Source organism: Natator depressus, chromosome 5, assembly GCF_965152275.1.
Source record: "Natator depressus isolate rNatDep1 chromosome 5, rNatDep2.hap1, whole genome shotgun sequence".
Lineage (NCBI taxonomy): Eukaryota > Metazoa > Chordata > Testudines > Cheloniidae > Natator > Natator depressus.
In genome coordinates this window covers 15,681,110-15,704,773 of record NC_134238.1, presented here as the reverse complement: position 1 = coordinate 15,704,773, position 23,664 = coordinate 15,681,110, and the positions used below count along the sequence as shown (strand labels likewise).

At 43.4% G+C, this 23,664-nt stretch overlaps 1 protein-coding gene, 1 long non-coding RNA gene and 1 other non-coding gene across 4 annotated transcripts in view; 1 reads left to right on the top strand and 2 right to left on the bottom strand.

The window, feature by feature from the left end:
• MYO5B (myosin VB) overlaps positions 1 to 8,364 on the top strand; it is a 359,433-nt gene extending 351,069 nt beyond the window's left edge. Inside the window, exon 40 of the mRNA XM_074952355.1 lies at positions 2,719 to 8,364. Coding sequence (XP_074808456.1) covers positions 2,719 to 2,871 — 153 coding nt within the window. The 3' untranslated portion in view covers positions 2,872 to 8,364. The remainder of the gene's footprint in view (positions 1 to 2,718) is intronic.
• On the bottom strand, positions 19 to 23,435 carry LOC141987213 (uncharacterized). Of its 2 annotated transcripts, XR_012639472.1 has the most exons (4): positions 22,409 to 23,435; positions 11,530 to 11,655; positions 2,690 to 2,896; positions 19 to 1,875 (listed from the first exon to the last, which is right to left on the bottom strand). It is a non-coding gene; the product is annotated as an uncharacterized LOC141987213 (long non-coding RNA). The 2 variants fall into 2 exon arrangements; XR_012639471.1 differs by lacking the exon at positions 11,530 to 11,655.
• On the bottom strand, positions 21,675 to 21,757 carry LOC141988319 (small Cajal body-specific RNA 18). The gene has a single exon (XR_012639740.1).
• Positions 23,436 to 23,664: the final 229 nt, after the last annotated feature.

Below are 23,664 nucleotides of genomic sequence, written 5' to 3'. Positions count from 1 at the left end.
TTTCATATTAGTTGTACGTGTACATAACAGGGCATAACATCTTGTTCAAATTCACTCACACTTTTTTATTGTAAAACAAAGACAAAACAAGATTGGGTAAACAAGAAAAATATTGTAAGTGACATCTGCAATATGGACTTTTTTTTTTTGGTTTTAATGTTCTGGGTAAAATAACGCATTTACGCAAAATAGCTGCTCTTGCCCCATCATGCTGCTTTCTCTGATAAGATTTCCATTTTCTAGTCAGATATGCTATAAAAATTGTATTATCCAATTTTGAGTTCAGTTTATATCACAATTCATTTCTGATAAATCAAATGTTCCACAGTGTACAATAGCAAAAGAACAGAAGGAAATGATGCTTAAATCAGTGTATTATACAAGACGCACTCAACTGTGTTTTCTTTGAATTTACATATGTTATGAACTTGAAAAGATACCAGGAACCTCCATCAAATCCAGAAAGCATTTTTATTCTGCTTTAATATACAGTAATGATAAAAATGAGTAATAATTCTTTACATGCACGTAGAACCCTTCATTATAAAGGATCCCAATTCATTTAATAAATTATAACCTGAGCTCTGTTCACTTCTATGTAGGTATTTACGTGGCCCTTATCAGTAGAGTTGGGCGAATAACTATTTATCAGGTCACTGGCAGTTCCAAAAAACCAACAAAATAAATGTGGGTCTGCTCGAATTTGGAAACTCTGAAAAACTTTGGTGAATTGAAAAAGTTTGCTTTGGGTTGAAGGAAACATTTTGTTTCCAGATATCCTTAAACGGAGGAAGGTTGGGGTGAGGGTGCCATCTCCCTTCGAAGCATTAACCTAGTGGTTACCGCTCTCTCCTGGGATGTGGGAGAGAGACATTCAGTTCCCTCCTAATCCTGATATGGAGAAGTGATTTTAACTTGGGTGCCCCACATTGCAGAAGAGTGCCCTAACCACTTGGCTGAATAGTCATTCTCACTCTGTCCCAACCTCCAATGACTAATTATTTATACAAAGTGGAACCACTTCAACGGGAGAGACTGAGAAAGACCCACTCCAGACTACCCAATAGCCCCGGGGTAAGGGAACTTTTCTGCTGTGAGATCAAAGTTTAAATCCCTTCTTCAGAACAGATAGAGGGGGCAACTGAACCTGGCTTCTATTCCATATCTTAAGTGAGTGCACTGGGCTAAAATGTACAAGGCAGGCACTACCATTGTCTCAGCCTCCAGCCATTTTGTGAATGGCATCTCAGTCCTGAAAACAAAGATTTTGGCTGAAACTATTCAGCTATTTCATGTCAAATTTGCAACCTTTTGATTTACTGTTCATCAAAAAAAAAAATTGCTGAGTTCTACTTATCGGTATAGTATCTGAGCGCTCAGGTGTTCATTTTCTCAATGGGACTAGTCCTGCAAATAAGGCTGGTAGGATACAGGAATGTAGGACATCACTGAAATGCAACCACTTCTGAGATGGAAGACTGCCACCCAGCATACAGCACATTAGTGGAGAGCGGGGAAATTTTTACCAGGTGACTAGGGAAAATTCCCTGCTCTTCTGAAGAGTGCCATGGTATCTTGAATGTCAAAAAGAGAAAGCAGGAAAATAGTAGCTAATGTTTAACATTCTTCTCAGTCCTGATGGTGCACTAGATAAAAGGACAAGCATGTTGCTGGTAGTCTGTGCTGCTACACAAGGGAGTCATATTCAGTGTCCAGGTCCACTCTCTCACCCCTGGAGTTGAGTGGGCAGCACTTTCCATCACTTTGTGGGAATTTACAACTTGTGTTCCTCTGCTGCAAAATTCCTGGCTACTTATACAGCATCATGGATGCATCTCCGGGGGCAAGGTCTGTTCACTGCTTGAAGCAAGATCACTGCAAAACACAGTGGAGGAGGAATTACTGGAAAAGAAATACCGGGTGGATAACAAAATTCTGTATTGCCAGTGCAGACTTCTGATGACAGAAAAGAGAATGGGGCAAAATCTGGCCAGTGTAGGGGAAGTGGCATAACTGTCCCCAAGGAAGCGCAAAAACATTCTGGAAAAGCAGAAGCAAGAGTTTTTGAGGGACTGCATTCAGGATCATACATTCAATACTCCCACCCCCATAATTCCCAACTCTGGTCTGTTCCTCTTAAAAGCCTGCCAGAGAGGGTCTAGACAAACCAGAATAAGGAACATATTTCTGCCCATGCTCTTTTGACTGGCCATAGTGCTATGCCTAGCACCTGCCAGGATTTAAGCTTATGTTCATAACATTTCAATTACTTGGTGTATTTTTATTCCCTCTCCTCTAATCATAAAAAGGGCTGGTTAGTTTGTCATCTCTCTAAGTCCTGTATCCTACATCATTCAGAAATTCCATTTGGTCAGGCTCCATTTATACACAATCAATATTCATAGGTGACTTATGGAGAGAGACATTTTTAATAATGTGTTTGAGACTTTATATTTGATATTCATAATTTCATACTGTATGCTGATTGGGGCAGGGATCACTTCATCTTTTATATTTGTCCAGCATGCTGTGCTCAAGAAATAAGTTTTCTCCCGTTGGGATGAAACTGGAGCACATTTTCCCTGTTTCCTTAGATCCTATACACCCTATCTCTCTCCAGACCATTTATTGTGTTAAGTGTTGCAAATGCAAATAAAAAAGCAATGATCGAGATGAAAAACACACTAACCTTTTATTTTTTCCACACAAACCTCATAGGCAAATTTGCAAGAGCGAAATGACCCACCACAGCTGCTGTTAGACTACAAATATATGTTCCCAGTTTTGTTTCCGTTCAGCCCATCCTCCATAACCATGGACTCTATTCACATCCCCGCTTCTCTCAACTTGGAATTTCTCAACGAAGTCTGAAGAAAATGTCTTCAAAGCGGTCCCCCTTCACCAGAGAATTCAAGCAAAAAAAAAAAAAAAAAAGATCTTTTTAACGTGGACCAAACTAGATTATGGAAGAACCAATACACAGTAATCAGTTAGTGCTAAACTTTATACTATAATAAGAAACTGATCTTGTATGTGATTTTTTTTTTTTGTAACTTGCAGCTCAAAATAAGAATACTTGAAATACAGAATTTTTTTACTGCTTGATTTCATGTTGAAATAGTGCAAAGCCCATAGCAGAGTCTCCAACAGACATGAACAGCAAACACTGGAAAGTGGGAGATGGTTAATTTGGTCTTCATAAGTGGCTATGAAGAAACTCCAGATAAAAATCAAAGTCAAAACACTGTCTTCAGAAAAATGATGGCATTGATAAGGTGGTTTGTACATATTAATGCATGTCTATGCAGAGATACAATTTCACATTTCTTCCTGTTGCTAGTCACTGTATCACAATGATCAGTTCAGAAATAAGTTGCGAAATGTGCAAATAAGTGTTCATCACACAGTTTAAGGTGTCGGTGAAAACAAGCATAGTTTTCAGTCTGAGGTGGATTTTATTTGTCAGGAATTCTGACTTCCTGAGTCACCACTGCTCTCCATCCAATATGCTTTTATCTCTGTGCATACTGCAGAGATGTGGCTAGAGGTGGCCATTTAGACTTTCTCTCACACACAGAATTGTGGTGATGGCCTCAAATCTTTCTGGTGCAATAATCTAGGAGGTGAGGGGCTGTAGTGTCTCTCCCCACGTCAGTACTGGAAACTTTCATCCTAAAATCCACTCCTGGCTTTACCCTATGCTTATAGGAGTTAAGATACTGCCACATCTAGTGAAGACAAAGATGCTCTACAGGTTTTTAATACCTTACATAATTATGGAGGGCAGTCGCTGTTTCCATGGGCTGACATAACCAGTATCAGAATCCATGTAACAAAATTATACATACACCCAGGGCCATCCCTCCGGGGGTGTGGGGCCCGGGACATAGGCGCCAAGTTTCTGATCTGTCAGGGGGTGCTCCCTTCCCCCATTCCCTGCCTCTTCCCCACCCAGTTCCGCTCCTCTCCCCTCCCCTCGCAGCGCCTCCTGACACGGCAAAATATCTGATCCACAGTAGGCACTGAGAAGCAAGGACAGGTGCTGATCGGTGGGCAGGAGGCCCTGTGGGAAGAGGAAGGTTCTGGCAAGGGGGCTGCTGCTCGCCTTCTCACACCCCCCACCCACCTCCTCATTCCCCTCCTGCCTGCCGCTCACCTCCCCATTTGCCCCCTGACCCTGCTCGCCCTCCTGCCTCACCTCCTCATTTTTTATGGAACCGCGGGGCCTCCGATTTGCCATACCCAAGGGATGGCTCTGCCTACACCATTCTATAAGTTCTGGCAATCTTCATATATGTGGATAACTCATGTAAATCCAATCCAGTTCCTGATCCTGCTCACACTGGGTGAAATCGTAGCCCTAATTAAATCAGTGGGAAAAACTCCAATTGACTTCAACAGGGTCAGAATTTTACCCATTGAATTCAATAGCAATACTTCTATTGACCAGTGATGCAGCTTCTGGGCCTAAAGTAACAAAAGGAATACTAGCAATAATTTGTTTAATTCACAGTGTTTTAAAGCAAAAGAGAATGCGTAAGAAATTGAATGACTTAAGTCTATGTCTATACTAGCACTGATGTCGGCAAAACTTTTGTCGCTGAGGGGTGTGAAAAGACCTCCCTGAGTGACATAAATTTTGCCGACATAAGCGCTCGTGTGCACAATGCTATGTTGGCAGGCAATGCTCTCCCGCTGACATAGCTACTGCCACTCACCGAGCTGGTTTTATTATATTGACGGGAGAGCTCTCTCCTGTTGGCATAACACAGCTAAATAAGTGCTCTTACAGCTACACAGCTGTATTGAATCAGCTGTGCCGCTGTAAGCTTGTAAGTGTAGACATGGCCCAACTCAAAAATCCTATAACTAGTATTTTGATTACCCAAAGCACTTATTAACAGAACACAGAAGTCAACAATAATCTTAAATTCCTATCGGAATAATGAATTGAAAACTGTCAAATACAAGAAGTTATCAGATAAAATCATTTGAATTGTAATCCAATAGGATTTTTTGAAATCTTATTAATATAAAAAGTTCCCTATTCCTCACAATTCAGGAATTAAAATGGGTCTGCTATTCCCAAAGCATTTATTGATCATTCTTAGTACTTGCCAGAATCTATTTAATTCTCAGTAGTCACAGGAAATGCTATCCTTACTAGAAGAAAATGGCATCTAAAGGTAGACAATGCCATATAACAGCAATGATTGTATTACTTTGTGGTGGGGCCTGTTTGCAAATTATGACCTTTTCAGCTCTAAGGTCACAACACTTTTGCAGTTCTAACTTTCCAGGCTGCAAAATGCAATGGGGATATTTGTCACCTGCAAAGGCCCAATCTTTTGCGAATCATGAACACGTAGGCCTGTGCACCTCCCTAATGGTCCTGCCTAAGAAAATCTTGATTTCTTTGCATTTACTGCTGTGGTTCTTAAGTGTCTCAGCAGTTCCATGATGTGCTTTTGAGAAAAACCTATCTGCATTTTTCAGACTATTTTTAGTTGCTGTAAATCATCTCCAAATAGCAAATTTATTATTAGGTATCCAATTATCCCAGAACGTGAGAATCTCTTAGACATACATTACACCCCAAACACAACATACCATGGTCACCTTTTAGACAAGGAGTGTGTCTTGATTTAGACATTATGTATATAATCTATGTATATACACATTATAATAGTTCTGTATATGTATATTGCTATAAAAAGCAAACGTTAAATAAGTGCTATTAAGAGTTATATTGGACTACGTCTACAGTAAAAGTACATGCGCTCAAACAAAAGACTATGGTTTAGCATAGCTGTTACCGGTGAAGGATATAATTAAGCCAATTCACAATGAAGGAGGAAACTTTTCCTAGAACCAATGCCCATAATATAGAATAGTAGAACATTTGTTGCCTGTACAGTACCAGCACTACCTCCAAACTACACTCCTTGATCATTTGCATCTATTGTATGTATTCAGTAATGCCTTCATTTTCCTCCCACTTACAGTAGGAATCACACTACGTGTTGGCTGCAGCTCAGAAAACCCACTTTCTTGCTCTTCTCAGTGTCAAAATGCCTGTCTAAAGTAGTATTTTTTATTATAGCTACCTCTTCCTCTACAATATTTCTTTAAAGCATTTGTTAAATTTGTCACTGCATTTTATAATTCAATTAAACCCTATGTTTTTCCTGGAGTGAACCCATCTTCACACTAAACAAAAATAATCTAAAGCAAAACTTAGTCCAGTGAGATGGTTACACAGAGCATCTTATGCCAGCAGTTTCCTCTCAGGCTCTTCAGGTCTCTACCTCTCTCTAATGTTGTGAATTATTCACTGTACGACTCCAACAGGATTCACCAAACTTAATGCTTATTAAGCAGACTAAATTAAAGGGAGCTGCAGAATCCTCTTCCACAATGGTCTTGTTACTAATCACAGGTGTAAAATGTGGTTAATGTTCTTCAAAGGGATAATGGTATTTCACTGGGAGCAGTAAGGAACTTAATTTATATGTATTATAAAAAGAATCTCTTACAAACCATTAGTATTGAAATAGATAGGAACTGGGTATTTAATGTTTGATGTGTAATAATTTAACTTATCCATTAAGCTGCATTTGGAAAAGGATTCTGCAGAAAATATCTTTAATGTACATGATCTTTTCTGTTAGCAATTTTTAAAATATCTGGTTTAATTCAGTTGTATTATCATGCTCAAATAGGCCTTTTTCCCTCAAAAATCTGCCATGTCTTTACATTAAAAAAAAATACAAAAATGTTCAATGTAAAAGCACGGCTTTTTGAAAACTTTGCTTTTCAGATTTGTTCTTAATAGTGATGACTAAGATGAGCATTTTCCCACTGTGTGCCTTTAGCTGTTACTAAGATAACTGTGACTTCTCAATGTTTCTCTGAAAAAAGTGTTAAACTGTGGGAAAATTTTAATGTGGTATCATAAAGTCTGTAGATTTAGAAGTTCGCTTATAAAGCATTACATTACACTGAGAAGGTTTGCAAAAAAGATTTTAATCTCATCACATTTTTTTCCATGCATTGTATTTCTAAGGGTATGATTGGGATTAGCCCCCTAATCTCCAAGGAAATGTATGCTGTATGTAATATAAAAATAATCAACACTGACTATAACCCTACACTTGACTTCATGCATGCATTCTGTGTTGTGTAGTCTATGTTCAAGACACTTCCACAACATCCAGGACATAACTTCCAAAAGTTTTATTTTAGTATGAAACTGGCTTCAGTTTCTTTTCAATTGTATTTTTGTAGCCGCTCCTGTTGATCTTTCACAGCTACTCTAAATTTACACTAAGAGCTTGGGGAAAGGAACATCCGCCATCAAAGCTCAAAACTGAATTGTGCAACCCTTGCCTGTGCAAAAAAATCCTCACTCAATTACATCATTGAATCCGCTGGAACTTATCATAAGTGAGCAAGGATAGCAACATTGTATACCTTGATCCTGCAAATATACACACAAATAACTTTGTGAGGCGTCCCATTGTAGTCAATAGACCTGATTTTCCACACTATTAGCTGTAAGACCAATAATAGTGGAGAATCAAACCCAATCTGACTGATCAATGAGTAAAATTACTCAGATGTGTAAGTGTTCACAAGATTTCACCCTCAATTTGTACAGACCAAGTGTGAATTGCAAAAGGGTTAAGTGACATTAATGATAAAACACTTGTAATACTAGGTCGTATTTCTTTCCTACTCAGCCTATTATCTGACTATGTAAACTTATTCTTGTCAGACTAATATTGTTGCAGACAGTGTTGCAGAATTAACATTTCCTAACTGCACTTAAGTGTGCCAACATAATTAAAGTATATTGCATGAACCACCACACACCTTCTCTTCCAACCTTATTGAATTACATATAGTACAACCATAACTGAAAATTATTTTCTTTCTGAAATTATAGCAGAGTCAATGTTAAAGTGAAACAATTTGGAAAATATTTTTCCCTTCAAGAGTATAGAATTTATTTTTTAAAAACTGCAAATGTCAGAAAATAGATCCTGAAACAAAACTGAAATTTAAACACTCCAACTCTATCCAAAAATGTGCTATTATACCAGTCCAAGCCCTATTTTTTGTGTGAAGTTTCATTACCTTAACAAGCAGAAGGTGCAGCTGTTCTGAAGGAGTTTGAATGATATTCAGGGGGATGGACCCTGAATGTAGATGAAATACTACTGCTGATAAAATATTTTTCCATTTTGAACAAATCTGTAAACTACACCTTTGTTTATAGGAAAATGCTTGTAATAGTTACTGTAATATTCAGCTGTGGATAAAAATTTGTGAAATAAATACTTTTGAATAAATTAAATTGTGACTTTTTGGACAAAACTGAAAATGTAATATTATTTTGCATTTCAACAATAGCTTCCATCTTAAACTCAAAGCACTTTACAAACATTAAAATGATCAATCCTGAAAGCTTTTACTTATTATTATGGGCATCTAAGGGTCTGATCCAAAGCCCAATGAAATTAATGGAAGTGACTTCAATAGGTTTGAGTACTGTACACTACTAACAAACATGTGAAGAACTGCCTGGTACTGAGCCTCAGTACTTCCCTGTAAAGTATCATCCTCTAACAGAGGGAGAAAATGAAGCGCAGAGAGATTAAGTGACTTGCCCAAGACACTCAAGTCAGTGCTGGGAATAGAATCCAGGCTCATGACTCTCAGCCCTGCACTTTTAACCACAAAACTCAACCTTCCTCTTCTCTTCCTATCAGAAATTTGGCTGGAAAGGTAACGAGCCATTTGTGTACTTCGTGGTAGTAGGCCTAATTAGATAGCACAGGTGTAGGTCAGGGCAGAATTTGGCCTAGTATAATTAAGAAGGAAGAAGTTACTCACCTTGTGCAGTCCGTCCTGCCTGCGCACACACCACTCCCCACCTGCCATGAGGCTAGCCAGCATGCACAGGCATTTCTCCTTCAGTTCCTTCTCTACTGTAGAGTCAACAAGTGCAACTCCAAAGTAGAGGGCAGGAGGGAGGGTTGTGGAGCACCCACAGGGGGACACATCTCAAAGAACATCATTACTCCACAAGGTGAGTTGTAGTGTTCCTATTGGAGCGCCAATGTAGGTGACTCCTGAGCAGTACCCACCACTGGAGGCTGGGACTTCAGAGTCGAGTCTGATACAACTGATAGTACAGAGGCCCTGAATTGGGCGTCTGAAGCCGAATCACTCAGAATGGCATAGTGTTCTGGGAAGGTATTTGTAGATGCCCATGTAGCTGCTCCGCATATCTCTGATATGGGGATACCCTTAGAGAAGGCGTTTGACGAGGAGACCAACCTTGTGGAATGTGAGAGTACTGAAGGTGGGGATGTTACCCCCCCCCAAAATTGGTAGCAGAGTTTAATACAGTTAAGACCCACTCGAAGAGCCTTTGAGCTGAGATCACTGCATCTTTGGACCTTTACACAACTGAAAGGAAGAGCCTCAGAGATCTTCGGAAGGCTTTTGTCCTAAGTAGAAGGCCAAAGCTCTCCACACATCGAGTGTATGGAAGATGATCTCTCTGTATCCGTATGAGGTTTTGGATAGAATGTTGGGCGTTGAATGAGTTGATTCATGTGAAATGCAGAAGTTATTTTGAGAGTGAACTTCGGGTGCAGTCTGAGTGTGACCTGTTCCGGGAAGAACACCGTAAAAGGGGATGTGCCTCAAAGCTGCTATCTCCCTTATCCTTCTGGCAGAAGTGATGGCGATGAGGAACGCTGTCTTCCTGGAAAGGTGAGTTAACAAGCAAGTGGCCATGGGTTCAAACGGTGGTCTATTCAGGCCCTTTAAAACTATGTTGAAGTCCCATTGCAGAATGAGGGTCTGGGGTTGTGGGAAGAGGTTTGCTATACCTTTTAGAAACCTCTTCATAGCTGGGTGAGAGAAGATTGAGTAGCCTTCTACCTTCTGGCTACAATTGCTGTCAAGTGAACCTTCAGCGAGCTAATAGATCGACCCAATTTCTTTAGGGATAATCAATAGTCCAGGATCACCAGTAAGGTGGCTGAATTAGGGGTGATATCCTTGGGTTGGCAGCATATCTGGAATCTCTACCATTTTCTACAGGTAGGTGTGACAAGTAACACACTTCCTACAGTGCAATAGTACCTCCTGTGCCACCTCCGAGCAGGATGCCTCTGTGTGCTGGAACCATGAAGGAGCCCCGCTTTGAGGTGCAGGACCCATGGACTGTGGTGAAGGGTGTGACCCTTGTTTTGTGACAGGAGGTAGGGACTGATTGGTAGGATCACTGGTGAACAGAAGGCCAGCTGAAACAGGTAACGGTACCATGTCTGACTGGGCCAGGTAGGGGCAATCAGAATGGTGTTTGCTTTTTCCCTTTTTCTCTTCAACAAGACCTCGCTACAGGGATTCACAGACCTCTTGTTACCGGTCTTCAGTGACTGGCTCGTTTCCTTAGAATCACCTGCCTCGACGTAGAAGTTTGCAGTGATATCTCACTCCAGGACTCTGGAGGTTGAAGGGCCAACTCTATAAGCCGGAATTTTGGCATTAACTCTCTCTCCTTCCTGGACCTGGATTTTAGCTGCTGGCATCAACTACACCTTTGTCGATTGTGCTTCTCCCTAAGGCAGCAAATACACTGCTAGCATTCGCCCATTACTGGGATGGAATCTTTGCAGCTAAGACACTTTTTGAAGCCTGGGGAGCCAAGATACCCTTGTGACTTGTCCAGTGTGGGGGCGGTAGGCGAGACCTTATTGTTTTTCTTTTTTCTTTTTTTAGGCATACTCAACTAAAAACAAATGAGTACTAAAAAAAAGGGGGCTTCACATAAGCAAAAAAAAATTGCAAAAGTATCAGGAATTAATGTTCTGTGCTTGAGAAGGAACTGAGGGAGAAATGCCCACGCATGCTGGCTAGACTTGTGGCAGGCGAGGAGCCGAGTGTGCTGCTAGGATGGACTAATATTGAAATTATCCGATTGACAGTGCAGGGGCGTGTGCACACCTATAGTAGAGCACCAATAGGGACACTACTTGAAGAAAAATACATTCCCAGGTGGAATTACTCTGTACATGCATAAGAGCAAATTTAAAAATACAGGTACTGGGCAGATTAGATGAAGTGAAAGGGGGAGGGACTAGATCAGAGGTTCCCAAACTATGGTCTGTGGCGCTTTGCAGATGTTCTAAAGAGAGTGCCTGATCAAATAGTGCTGTCACTTCTCCTTGTGTTCTGACAGAAACTGAAATGATGAGCCAAGGAAATTTTTTTCCCCCGAAAGGGACAAACTACATGTTGCTTGAAAGACAGCTGAAAAACACATCAGTACTTTCCTGATATGACTTTTATATAATCAATTGATGCGGCTGCTATGGAGATCATGCATCGGAGAGTGTCTGAGACAATGTGTATGTTAAAATATGATCCATTATTAGAACTTCGGGAGCACGAGGCCACGACAACTGAAAATGATGTCCAGTCTGAGCTAGAACACATGGAAATACATACCTACATATTTTGCACCCGTATCGTCACTTGGGAAGCCACTGACCGTTTTCAAGAGCCATTCCACTACTAACTTTGATCCCTGGAAAGCAGATCTTACTATGTCCACTCTTGAGAATGTCTGTTAAACTGCAATAAGAATTAAACCCGTCACACTCCTTACTGAAATTCTACGAATATTCCTTAGAAAAATAGGTACTAGCACTCTTATTAGGCTTATGGATGACTCTGAGAACAGACACTATAATCATCAACTTTGGACCTTTTAAAGCAGGAAACCCTTGGGAGGGGTAAAGCCATTACTAGTGGCGCTGTTTAGATAATCTTTGTACTCTCCAGATTATTGTATTTGCTTTTCAACTAGTAAATTATGCAGTTTATCAGACAAAACCCTTCCTGAAAGGAGTGCAAGAAAAAGGAGCTCTTTTCCATTTTCACATGACAAGAATGGCACTCTGAACCATATTGGCAAAGTACTTGACCCGCTAAAATAGTATTTTGAATTAAACTGTGAGGATCCCTTATTCTTAAAAAATTATTCAGGCCATTTGAAGTATAAGGAGTTAAACAAAATTCTCATTTGCCCCTGTGTTCGGAATCATTCTTGCTAAAACAGACATCCTCTTTTCAAATTTGGAGCAATGATTTGCCACTGGGACTAAGACCTTGTTTGATCTAGCCTCCAAATTGTTGCAGAAAGCCTAAAGAAACCTGCTTTACGCAGGTGCTCTTTGCAAGAGTTGAGAGGAAAACACCCTGTCAATCTGCAAACAGATGTTGCATAGCTAGCTGTCTTGGTAGCCAATAGGCTCTAATAGCAGCTGTTGCCCTACACTTCCCATTCACAGGCACTGGGACATGGCCAGTGTTCTATGGAGTCACAAGCCATGATCTATCTCTTGTCCAAGACCTAAAACCCATGAGCCATGGAATCAGTGGTGGTTCTTCATGTAGGACCTTTTACACTGAGAATATGGATAGGATCTGGCTCAAAGGGAGTAAATACTGTTTTTCTCTTCTGTAGTGACTAAGATGTACCCAACTACAGTGTGTGTACGAACTTAGGACCAGATTTTCAAAGGTGCCTAAAGATGTAGATATGTACCATTGAAATGAATGGAAGTTAGGCCCCTAATTTGCTTAGGTGTTCTTAAAAATCCCACTAGGATGTCATCTTTTAGCATGTACCACATTCATTTCCTATGCATCCTGTCCAGCTCAGATTATTGTTCCTCATCAAGACAGATCATGAATCTGAATTTTAAATCCAAGCTCTCCCAGAATTTGAGGCTATACAAATCTGAGGATTGGTCCAAAATAGAGATTAAGGTCAGCTACTAAATTAGGCTACTGATCTGAACTTACCTAAAAGTTCAGAAATATTTGGAGCTGAGGTGTGGGTTCACGCCCAGCTCTAGTTCCTGGAAAAAGTGATCTGCATGCATGCTGCGTGGGGCTTATATGGTTAGTAGAACATCCACAGTTAGGGTAGGTAGGATAAACATTTGGAAGGAAAATAAACCTTCATGTTTCAGGACATAAAACAATCTCATAGCGTTTCAAAGAAAAAACTTCCCCTATGAGTACATTTCATACTTGTCCTCTGGGAAGAAGCTCTGTGTAAAGAAGCCCTGTTTTGTGAAGGTCTCCCACCATTGCTCATACCTGTTAAAAGTCCCATTAGTATTAGCAACATAAAGAACCCCACCCTAGATGAGCCACCAGCTGCCCCAATCATTTAAAGCACCAAAGGATCTGACTCTGCTCACATCAGGTCTAATCAGAACACTTGAATGTTGTGGATCCCCAGGCAAGCTTGCTTTCTCCCCACAGGTCAGATGACTACTCCCACAGGTTATGCTTCTCTTCACAGCCTTACAGTCCAGCTCCCCCCCCCCTCCCCCCCACTAACCTTCCCACCTTGTCTAATCGCTAGTAACACGGCTGTTACTCTGAAACTAGTTCAGGACTGTACCTCAGCCTTTAGTGCGCTGTATATTAGATTTCCCCCTGCTCTGACTCCAGATATGCCAGCTCTTGCAAACTGATCACAACAGTCATGATTTCTCAGTAAAATTAAACCTCTCTCATGATCACACAATAGAAATCTCAAATGTCAGGATTTTTTTTCAGCTACCACACAAATGTGTTTCCAGTCAAACAGGAGTTACCCAACCCTAAACAAAGCAAAGAGGTTTCTCCACCGGCTGTTAATTCCAAAGTACTTTGAAAGACAATGAGAATTCCGTTATATACCAGATAAACAAAGCTATTAAGCTAACAAGAGACCTCATAGCTACATCCCAGCAGGGCAGAGAAACTTCATAGAAGTGGGGAGGGCCAACCCTCAAATAAGCAATTGAATCAACTGGAGAAAATCCTGACATTTGAGAGTTCTAAAAGTGAGGCTTAATTTTATTCAGAAAATCCTGTCCACAACCCCAGGTGTGGTCAACACTCCAGGGGTGAGCCCGAGGTGGCTGCTCCTCTGCCAGCTTGGGAATGGGAGATGGAACCCAACTGCACCTCTCAAGGCCTGGGGAGGTGAGGAACCCTAAGGAGCAGAGATGAGGCTGGGGGCTAAAGTGAGGAGGGTGAGGGGGCTATATTGATTGTGGGTTCTGAGCAGGTGGAGTGAGCGCGGTGAGGGTGAACTGAGGACAGTGGAGATGGATAGGGTATTTGTGCTGAACTGATGGAGTGGTGAGTATGGGGGTTGGGGGACTGAACTAAGGGGGGACTGAGTTGAGGGGGGTTGGGTGGGGAGAGAACTGATGCGGGGACTGGGAGACAGGATTGATTGCTAGGCAGGAAAAGGGCAGTTATGGGAGTGAGAGCTCCTGCAGCAGGGGCCAAAAATCACTTTATCCAGTACATGTGGGAGAGTGGTCAACACTGTCACATGCACACATGCTGGGGATGGGCAGGGGGAGTCTAAAAAACACAATATAATTTTTTTTAATGTCATGATTTTGGGGCCAATCTCATGGTTTTTGATCTCCTGAAGTTGGCAATATTGTGACTTCTTCATTCACTCCTCATCCTCACCTCCTGCTCCAGCCCTTATGTTTAGCAGGCAGCAACAGGACCATTAAATGTCGGAATTACATAAGCTGCTGTATCCCTCTTCCCTCAGATCGTGCCATATCCTGGGACTGGGGGTACATCTTGTCCCTGTGGCACCTCCTATCACCACTAGTAATCGTGGCTATGGGCCTGAAGCCACCTTGAGCCTGAGTGCTTGCCACTACCTATAATCACAGCTGCTGGAGCCCTCTATTGCTTCCAGCCTTTGACTACCTTTGATAATCAGGGTCCAGACACCCTAAGGGGAGAACAGGGGGTCTGAACCCCAAATAATAAGGAATTGAATCAACTGGCTATATACAATGATATTGTGTATAAATATATGTGAAGCAAGGTCTTTTATGAAAGCTGGTAATGTTCTGAACTTGATGTTCATGAGGAGATATGTAGACAGGCTATGGTTATGAATGTACAGATGTATATATGAATAGAACATTGTAATTGTAACTAGGCTGCAACTACAGCATCACCTCCCAACAGGCGGTCAAGTAATCAGGCAAGGAGGGTCAACTCCCAGGCTAGTTGTTTACACACAACTAACTGTAAGGATCTACCATTGTACTACCTAGGGAAAGACAATGGTGGACCACAGAAACTGAAAAGAAAACCCCCTGGATCCTATCACAGCATGTGATGTACCTCACCCCACTGTACTAAATGCCCAAATATCAACAATGTGGGTGAAACCAAACAATCATTATGCTCTCCAGTGAACTCTCAGAAAAATGATAAAAGACAAAAACAGCGTATCACTGTAGACCAGGGGTCTCAAACACCATTTCAGGGAAGGGGTTGGAATGGGGGCAGGAAAGGGGTGGGAAGAGGCAGGGCAGGGGCAGGGCCTCATGGAAGGGGTGGAGTGGGGGCAGCGGGGGGCGTGGTCAGTGGTGCGGCCCTCGGGCCAATGTACTAGTCCTCATGTGGCTCTCGTGGTCATTTGAGACCCCTGCTTTATACGAACGCTTTTCACAAAATGATCACTCCATATCTGACCTCTCAGTCCTCATTCTCAAAGGAAATCTGCACAAAACCTGCAGAATACCTTCAAAAGACAAGCCGAGCAGCTTAAACGTATAGCTTTGCTAAACACTAAAAATCATGATCTTAATAACGACATCAGATTTATGGCTTTTTACAACAATCTCGAACCAAGGGCACCAGAGTCCTCCCATAAGTGGAGGACCCAGGGGCCTGCATCCCCCCTGAGGCCTTGCCCGTGACCAAGCTCGAGTGGGGCCAAAGAGCCTGCCCCTGACCCCTGCCCGGATGGTGACCGAAAGCAGCCCCCTGCCCGCCTCCCAGGCTTCACGCTTGGCCAAGGGCAGGTGGAGGGTCTGCCACAGCTCCCCCACACAGCTGCCTAGGCTCCCCAGCTGGGCTCCCCGCTGGCCTGGCCACGGGGAAGGGAAAGGGGCGGGGTCCGCCCAGGTGAAAAGTGGATGGGCCAGGATCCCCACTTTCAAAAAGTGGAAGGGCCCTGGCCCCCTGATTCTGTCTCTAACTCCCTAATCCCCCTTGTTTTTGTCCTACGACTGCAGAGATGTTAACTGGGCACTTAACCTTGTACGGAGACTCTGATGCTAAACAATCTACTCCACCTTCTATTTAAATGTGATATTCTGAGGTACGATCTACACTACCGACCTATATCGGTATAACTACATCGCTCAAAAGTGTGAAAAATCCACACTCCTGAGCGACCTATTTATACCTACCTACCCCACCCGTGTAGACAGCATTATATTAATGGGAGAAGACATAGCTACCGCCTCTTGGGAAGGTGGATTAACTAAACAGATGAGAGAGCTCTCTCCCATCAGTTTAGAGCAACAGTTCTCAAACTGTGGGTTGGGACTCCAAAGTGGGTCACAATCCTGTTCTAATGGGGTCGCCAGGGCTGGCATTAGACTTGCTGGGGCCAGAGCTGAAGCCCAAGCCCCACCTCTTGGGGCCAAAGCCGAAGCATGAGGGCCTCAGCCCTGGGTGGTGGGGCTCAGGTTACAGGCCCCCTGCTTGTGACTGAAGCCCTTGGGCTTTGCCCTTCCCTCTCCCCCGCCTGGAGCAATAGGGCTTCGGCTTTGCCCCTCTTCTCCCCCACCCCCCATCTGGAGTGGTGGGGCTCAGGCTTCAGTCCTCCCTCCTGGGGTCATGTAGTAATTTTTGCTGTCAGAAGGGGGCCGCAGTGCAATTACGTTTGAGAACCCCTGGCTTAGAGTGTCTTCATTGAAGCCACGCACTACAGTGGCACAGCTTCACTGTTTCTGGCCAAATGGGAGCTGTGGGAAGCAGTGGCTACCACGTCCCTCGGCCTGCGCTGCTCCCCGCAGCTCCCATTGGCCAGGAACGGCAAACACAGCCAATGGGAGCTGTGGGGCTCTGTGCCTGTGGACGCTCTAGATAAAGAAACCGGCCCGGCCTGCCAGCAGCTTTACCCTGACAGGCCGGGTGTCAGAGGTTGCCAACCCCTGCTGTAGCAGTTTAAGTGTAGACAGAGTCTAAGAAAACACCAGTCTTGGAATCAGGCAGCAACAGAGACACATAAATGAATAAATAAATAAATAAGCAGGTACAGTATGACGTTAAACGTAAACTACTAAAAAAAGGGGGGGGGGTAAAAAAGAAAAAGATTTGACAAAGTAAAGAAACTGTTTTTGTGCTTGTTCCATTTAAATTAAGATGGTTAAAATAAGCATTTTTTTTCCTGCATAGTAAAGTTTCAAAGCTGCGTTAAGGTTCAGTTCTAAACTTTTGAAAGAACAATAACATTTTGTTCATAATTACGAACATATCAGAGTTATGAACAACCTCCATTTCCAAGGTGTTTGTAACTCTTACAGTCTACTGTACCCACTTTGTGGCATATAGAGGTCTGTAAAATGCTTTGAGATGACTGGGTGAAAGGTTCAAATGATGAGGCTATTTACAAACAATTTAAACTGCATCCCTTTTGAGATAGTTATAGCACCAGTATACTGTGACATTTTGGGGATCCCCCAGAGCAGTAAGGGATTCTGTCACTGCATGCCTTATAACTTTGGGTACCAAAATGCTATGCTGCTATGGCTCAAAGCTTGACACCAGTAGCCAGCCTACAATAATAAAGCTTTCAAGCTTCCACGCACCTAGTTACCCCTTACAGCGTGACCCCACTCGCCCTTCTGGTCCCAAGTCCCCCTAAATCCACCTCCCTGAATTTTTAACTGCCAATCAGACTTTCCCCCTCTGGTTTTTCACCCTGGAAAATGAGTGAAACCTGCCCACAATCATCAGTTGACTTTGACACACACACAATCCACACACAGTTTGCACAACAGAGACCTAGCTGGGGTAAAAGTAAACAAAAAGTTTATTTAATAGAAAAAATGATAAATTCAAAGATAAAATAGTAAAGAAAAGCAAACACAAATAGATTACACAGAAGATAAATAAAGATGCAATCTCAGACTTTACACTTCAATATTAGCTTAGTTCCCTTTTCTAAAACAAGTTATCTGTTGCCTCTGAACAGTTTTCCTAGAGGGGATCCAGCCTTCCACATACAGCACCCTGCTTAGATGTTGTTCCTCATAGCTCTTCCAGATAACCTTCACTTCAAACCCCTTCCCTTTAAACAGCCTACAGGGTTTGCAGGGTATTTTTTCCCCCTCTCTCAGGCTACAGGTACAGTGAAGCACTTACAGCTGCATCACTGTAGAGCTTGTGGTGGAGATGCTCTAAGCCGACCATCAGTTTAAGAACTCCTGCCTCTGCGAGAGGTGGTAGCTATGTCAGGGGGAGAAGCTCTCCCCCTGATATAGCACTGTCTACACCAGCACTTGGGTCAGTATAATTTACGTTGCTCAGGGGTGTGGATTATTTATATCCCTGAGCACCGTAAATTATACTGAAGTTACCTGTAGTGTGGACAGGGTCTTAGACTATGGTAATTCATGGTTATGCAGAGCAGTGGCAACTCCCTCCTTCTTTAGGGTATGTCTCCACTTAAAATGCTACAGTGTAGACTCTACATATGCTGATGGGAGGGATTCTCCTGTCAGAATAGTTAATCCACCTCCCCGTGAGGTGGTAGCTAGCTTGATGGAAGAATTCTTCCATTGACCTAGTGTTGTCTACATAGGGAGATAGGTCAACATAGCTAAATCTCTCAGGGGTGTAGATTTTTCACACCCCTGAGAGAGTTAGTTATACCGAGATAAATTCCTAGTGTAGACCAGTCCTTAGTTTCCCAAAACAGGGGTTTTCTTTTCAGTTTCCCTCTCTTTCCATTAACTAATGGTCCACCATTGCTTTTCCCTAAGTTGTACAATGCTAGGTGCTTACAGTTAGTTTCGTGTAAACAACTATCCTGAAAGGTGACCCTCTCTGCCTGATTACTTCACCCTCCTGTTATGAAGTGATGCTGTAATTGCACCCCAGTTTCATTTACAATGTTCCACACATATATACATGCATACATTCATAACCAGCCTGTATGTACATATCTCCTAATGTTCATCAAGTTTAGAACATTACAAGCTTTCATAAAAGACCTTACTTCACATATTTCCATTGTATGTAATCTGTCAATTCAATTGCTTATTCTTTGGGGTTCAGACCCTCTGTTCTCCTCTAGGTATATCTTGACCCTGATTGTCACACACCCCCTCATGATTTTGATGCTGGAGTTTTGGCCACTGGCCATGACGTAAGTTTCACCTGTGTCCTCCCTTTTCTAAACAGTGTCAGCTATCTCCAGCCCATCAATATGTTTAATCTCCATATCATACTGCAAAGCTATGCTCCAGCATAGCAATCTGGAGTTGGTTCCTTTTGTTCTACGTAGCTATACCAGTGGTGCATGGTCTGTTAATACCCTTAACTGCCTATTTGAACAGGTAGGTTCTGAGGGCTCATCTACACCTGAAATGCTACAGCAGCACAACTGCAGCTGTGCTGCTGCAGTGCTTCAGTGCAGACACTACCTACGCTGTTGGCGTAGGTAATCCACCTCCCTGAGCGGCTGTGGCTAGGTCAATGGAAGAATTCTTCAGTCAAGCTAACCACGTTTAGGTGGGGACTTAAATCGGCTTAACTATGCCACTCAGGGCTGTGGATTTTTCACACCTGTGAGTGACAGTTATGCCAACCTAATTTGACCAGAACTGAGTTATTTCACAGCCCATATCACTCCTTATCTATTAGGATGGTTCCATGGGAGACAGTTTTTTGCTCAGCAATACAATGGTGTATGGTGTTTCTTGTTGTCCTCCCCAGTCTGAATTAGTATAGCTGTGAGACCTATGTTGAATGCATCAATGCACATTTCAAACATTTTCTTAAAATCTGGACTGGCCAAGATGGGGGTGTCTGATAAAATTTGTTTCAGTGTATCAAAACCCTTTCGACAGGAGTCTGACCAAACTACGTTTTCTGGTTTTGTTTTCTGGCAAAGACTCATGATAGGAGCAACAATGTCACTGAAACCTCCTACAGTTTTTCAATAATAGTTAACCAGACTTATAAAAGATTTAACATGTTTCTTAGTTTTGGGGACAAGCCAATTTACAATAGCTTTCTGCTTTCAGGGGGTATGGGTAGACTTGGCCTCTGCCCATCTAATGATGATGCAGGTATGGGATCTGTGCTGCCTCTATCGTATATTTTGACAGCTTGACTATGCGGCCTGCCTCCCTCCCTGAGGCTTTTCAATATCTTCCCCATATGTGTTTTGTGTGCCTCCTACGTATTGCTCAATATACCAATATTGTCTATGTAGCTGAGAGCAGTGTCCTAGAATGTGGCTCCTGCTTTAATTCATCCAGAGGATAGTACCTTAAACTCAAAAAGTCCAAAATTAGTAATGAATGCAGACTTTTTTTGTGACACTGTTTCCAAGGGAATTTGCCAGTTGTCCCTTGGTTAAATCTAAAGTAGTTAAATGTTTAGTTCTGCTACGTCTATTTAACATATCATCTACATGAGACACAGGGCAAGCATCTGGGAGTGTAACCACTTAAAATGCTGCAGTAGTGCAGCCCTGCTGTAGTGTTCAGTGAAGACGCTCCTTCCTACGCTAGTCTAGTGCACCTCCCCGAGAGTCGGTAGCTAGGTTGGTGGGAAAATTCTCGGTGGTGCTGTCTACACCAGAGTTAGATTGGTTTAATTGTGTCACTTAGGGGTATGGATTTTTCACACTGCTGCGTGGACCAGGCCTAAATTTTCTATAATCTACATAAAACTGTACTGTATGGTTGTTCTTTGAGACTAGAACAACTGGAGAAGCCCAGGGGCTGTCTGAGGGCAGACCTACACTAAAATCCACACCCAAGACAGGTAGCTATGCCAACCTAACTCCTGGAGTAGACAGTGCTCGGTGGAAGGAAGAATTCTTCTGTCGACCTATATGCTGCCTTTCAGGGAGGTGGATTACCTACACTGACAGGAGAAACCATACTGCTGATGTAGGTAGTGTCTACAGTGAAGCACTACAGGGTGCAGCTGTACCACTGTAGCGTTTCAAGTGTGGACAAGCCCGAAGTCCAGGAGAGGTGATACTTTGTGGTCCTCATCTGCATAGCATATCATGTTTACTATAGCCCCTTTGTTATTGTAAGCTTTCAATCTGTTAATATATACAGTCTGGAGAAAGCCCTGCCCTTAGGCTTTCTGTACCTGGTAAGTGTCTCTGTTGCTGCCTGATTGTGTACTTTCAGTTCCAAATGAGGTGTGTGATTGAATGGTCAGTTCATAACTCTGGTGTTCATAACTCTGAGCTTCTACTGTAAGCATCATAAGTCCCATTTTACAGATAGGGAAACTGAGACACAGATCTTGTGATCTGATCAAGGTCAACGTTGAAGTCAATAGCAGAGCCAGAAACAGAATCCAAGAACTGCTGATTCCCGATCCCTTACTTTATCCTCTAAGCACAGATTCATTACAGAGGTATCCTAATATATTATTGTAATGTGTATCAGAAATTAGCTCTATAAATCCTGATCCTGCAAAAGACACAAATGAGGTTCTGTGCAGGGGCCACCCATGCAGCTCCAGCTTCAGAATCAGGACATATGTTGTTGTTCTGGTCTCAGCTGCCTTTCTCAGCACAAATCTCAAGTAGTTCTGCAGAACTCAGATTGCGCAGTGGGCTAATCATCACAGACCAGGGTTTAGTGAGCTCCACACTTTTTCTTTCCTGCCATCTTCGTGCAAGATGTTCCCACCTGTCATTCTTCAAGTCACATTAGAACTAGGAGTAGATTTTTATCGCTAAATGTTGGTGAATGTCAATTTCACTGTACAAGCACAAACCATTTAAAATATTTCCATCTATGGTTATCTAAATTTACAGATAGACAAAGTGAAACATGCTGCTTGAGAACTCAGTTGAATTTAAGGATATTTACTTTGTATATTTTGATATGTGATGTCAACAATTTGTGTTTTAACAGATATAAAGCTTTAACTTTTTAAAATTTAGTCTACTGTAATTAAATAATTATTGTCTGCCTTCCCCCACCCCCCCAAACTTTCTGCAACTGTGAAAATTTAAATTGTGTAAATTAGGGGGTAGGAAAAATTCTTAAAACCTGTAATTTTGATCTACTGAGAAAATTAAGGCAATAAAAATAAAGAATGCTTAACAGTAAATAAACACTGATATTATCCATCAAAATTATGAAAAAAGAATCTAATTCTGACAAGCCTAATTTTCTCTCACTACAGAAATCTTCTAACAGAAGTTTCTACACAATAAAAACTTTATTTTAAAACAACCACCATATGATGTCATACATGTGTATTTTAAAACATTTACCTGTCTATTTCTAGCTTTGAAGAACAAAAGCCTCTTCCCAATGGGGTGCAGTGCTGAGTAATAGGAGCAACGGGGGACGAAATCACACGTTTTCATGTAGTTTCTCCCAAATTGTTCTGTCGGGGTACCCCCGATGGAAAAGGCAGTGGGATCAATTCACAAACACACAGATCCCAGGAGATCAGTGGGCCTGACAAGTTCCGTGTCCACAGCGCTCCCAGGACGCCTGCAGCTGGTCTCCTCCCTAGGGAGTGGGGGGCTGCCATTACGGGGGCATCCTGAATGTGCAAGGGATGTGTGTATGTGTGCATGTACGTGGGGGGGTAACACAACAACTGGGTTGGGTTTGAGGGCCGCACAGGCCGGGGACTGGAATGTGTGTGTTGCACCCAAAGGAAAGGGGGAAAAGCGGGAGGGTGGTAAGGGGCAGCAGCGAAGAGGGGCAGGAAGAGAAGACACTGGGCAGGCGGCAGTGAGCACAGGAGCACCCGGGGCTCCAGGCAGTGAGTTCAGGGGCCCTGGACTTGGGGGGTCCAGGACGTCGGGCTCCAGGCACAGAGCTCAGGGGCCCTGGGCTGGGGGGATCCAGAACGTGGGGCTCAAGGCAGTGAGCTCAGGGGCACCCAGGGCTCCAGGCAATGAGTTCAGGGGCCCTGGGCTTGGTGGTCCAGGCAGTGAATTCAGGGGCCCTGGGCTGGGGGGTCCAGGACGTGGGCTCCAGGCAGTGAGTTCAGGGGCCCTGGGCTTGCGGGTCCAGGCAGTGAGTTCAGGGGCCCTGGGCTTGCGGGTCCTGGACGTGGGGCTCCAGGCAGTGAGTTCAGGGGCCCTGGGCTGGGGGGTCACACGAGGCAGCAGCAGTGAGGGACAGGAAGACTCGCTTCCTTCCACCGCTGGCCAAGGGGCGCGTCGCTCCCCCTTCGCTCTGCTTCGGCCCAGGGCCCCGCCCCGGCCTGGCTCTGGCGGCCCGCTCCCGCTGACTGCCCGGGACCAGGCCGCTCCCCGCCCCGCACGCTCTCAGGGCCACCCTCGAGTCACCGCCAGGCGCGGCCCGGCCCACGGGGACGGCGTTGCCGCAGGCTCGCCCGCCTTTCCCCTCCAGCCCGCTCAGCTTTGCATCCGCAGGCGCCGATTCCACCGGCCCCCAGCGTCAATGCCATCGGAAAGGTGTGGCGGGCGGCGGGTTGCTGCCCTCCCTGAGCCTGTTCCCGACCGGAACCCGCCTCTGGCGCGAGGCCGTCACTTGAACAACGACGGTC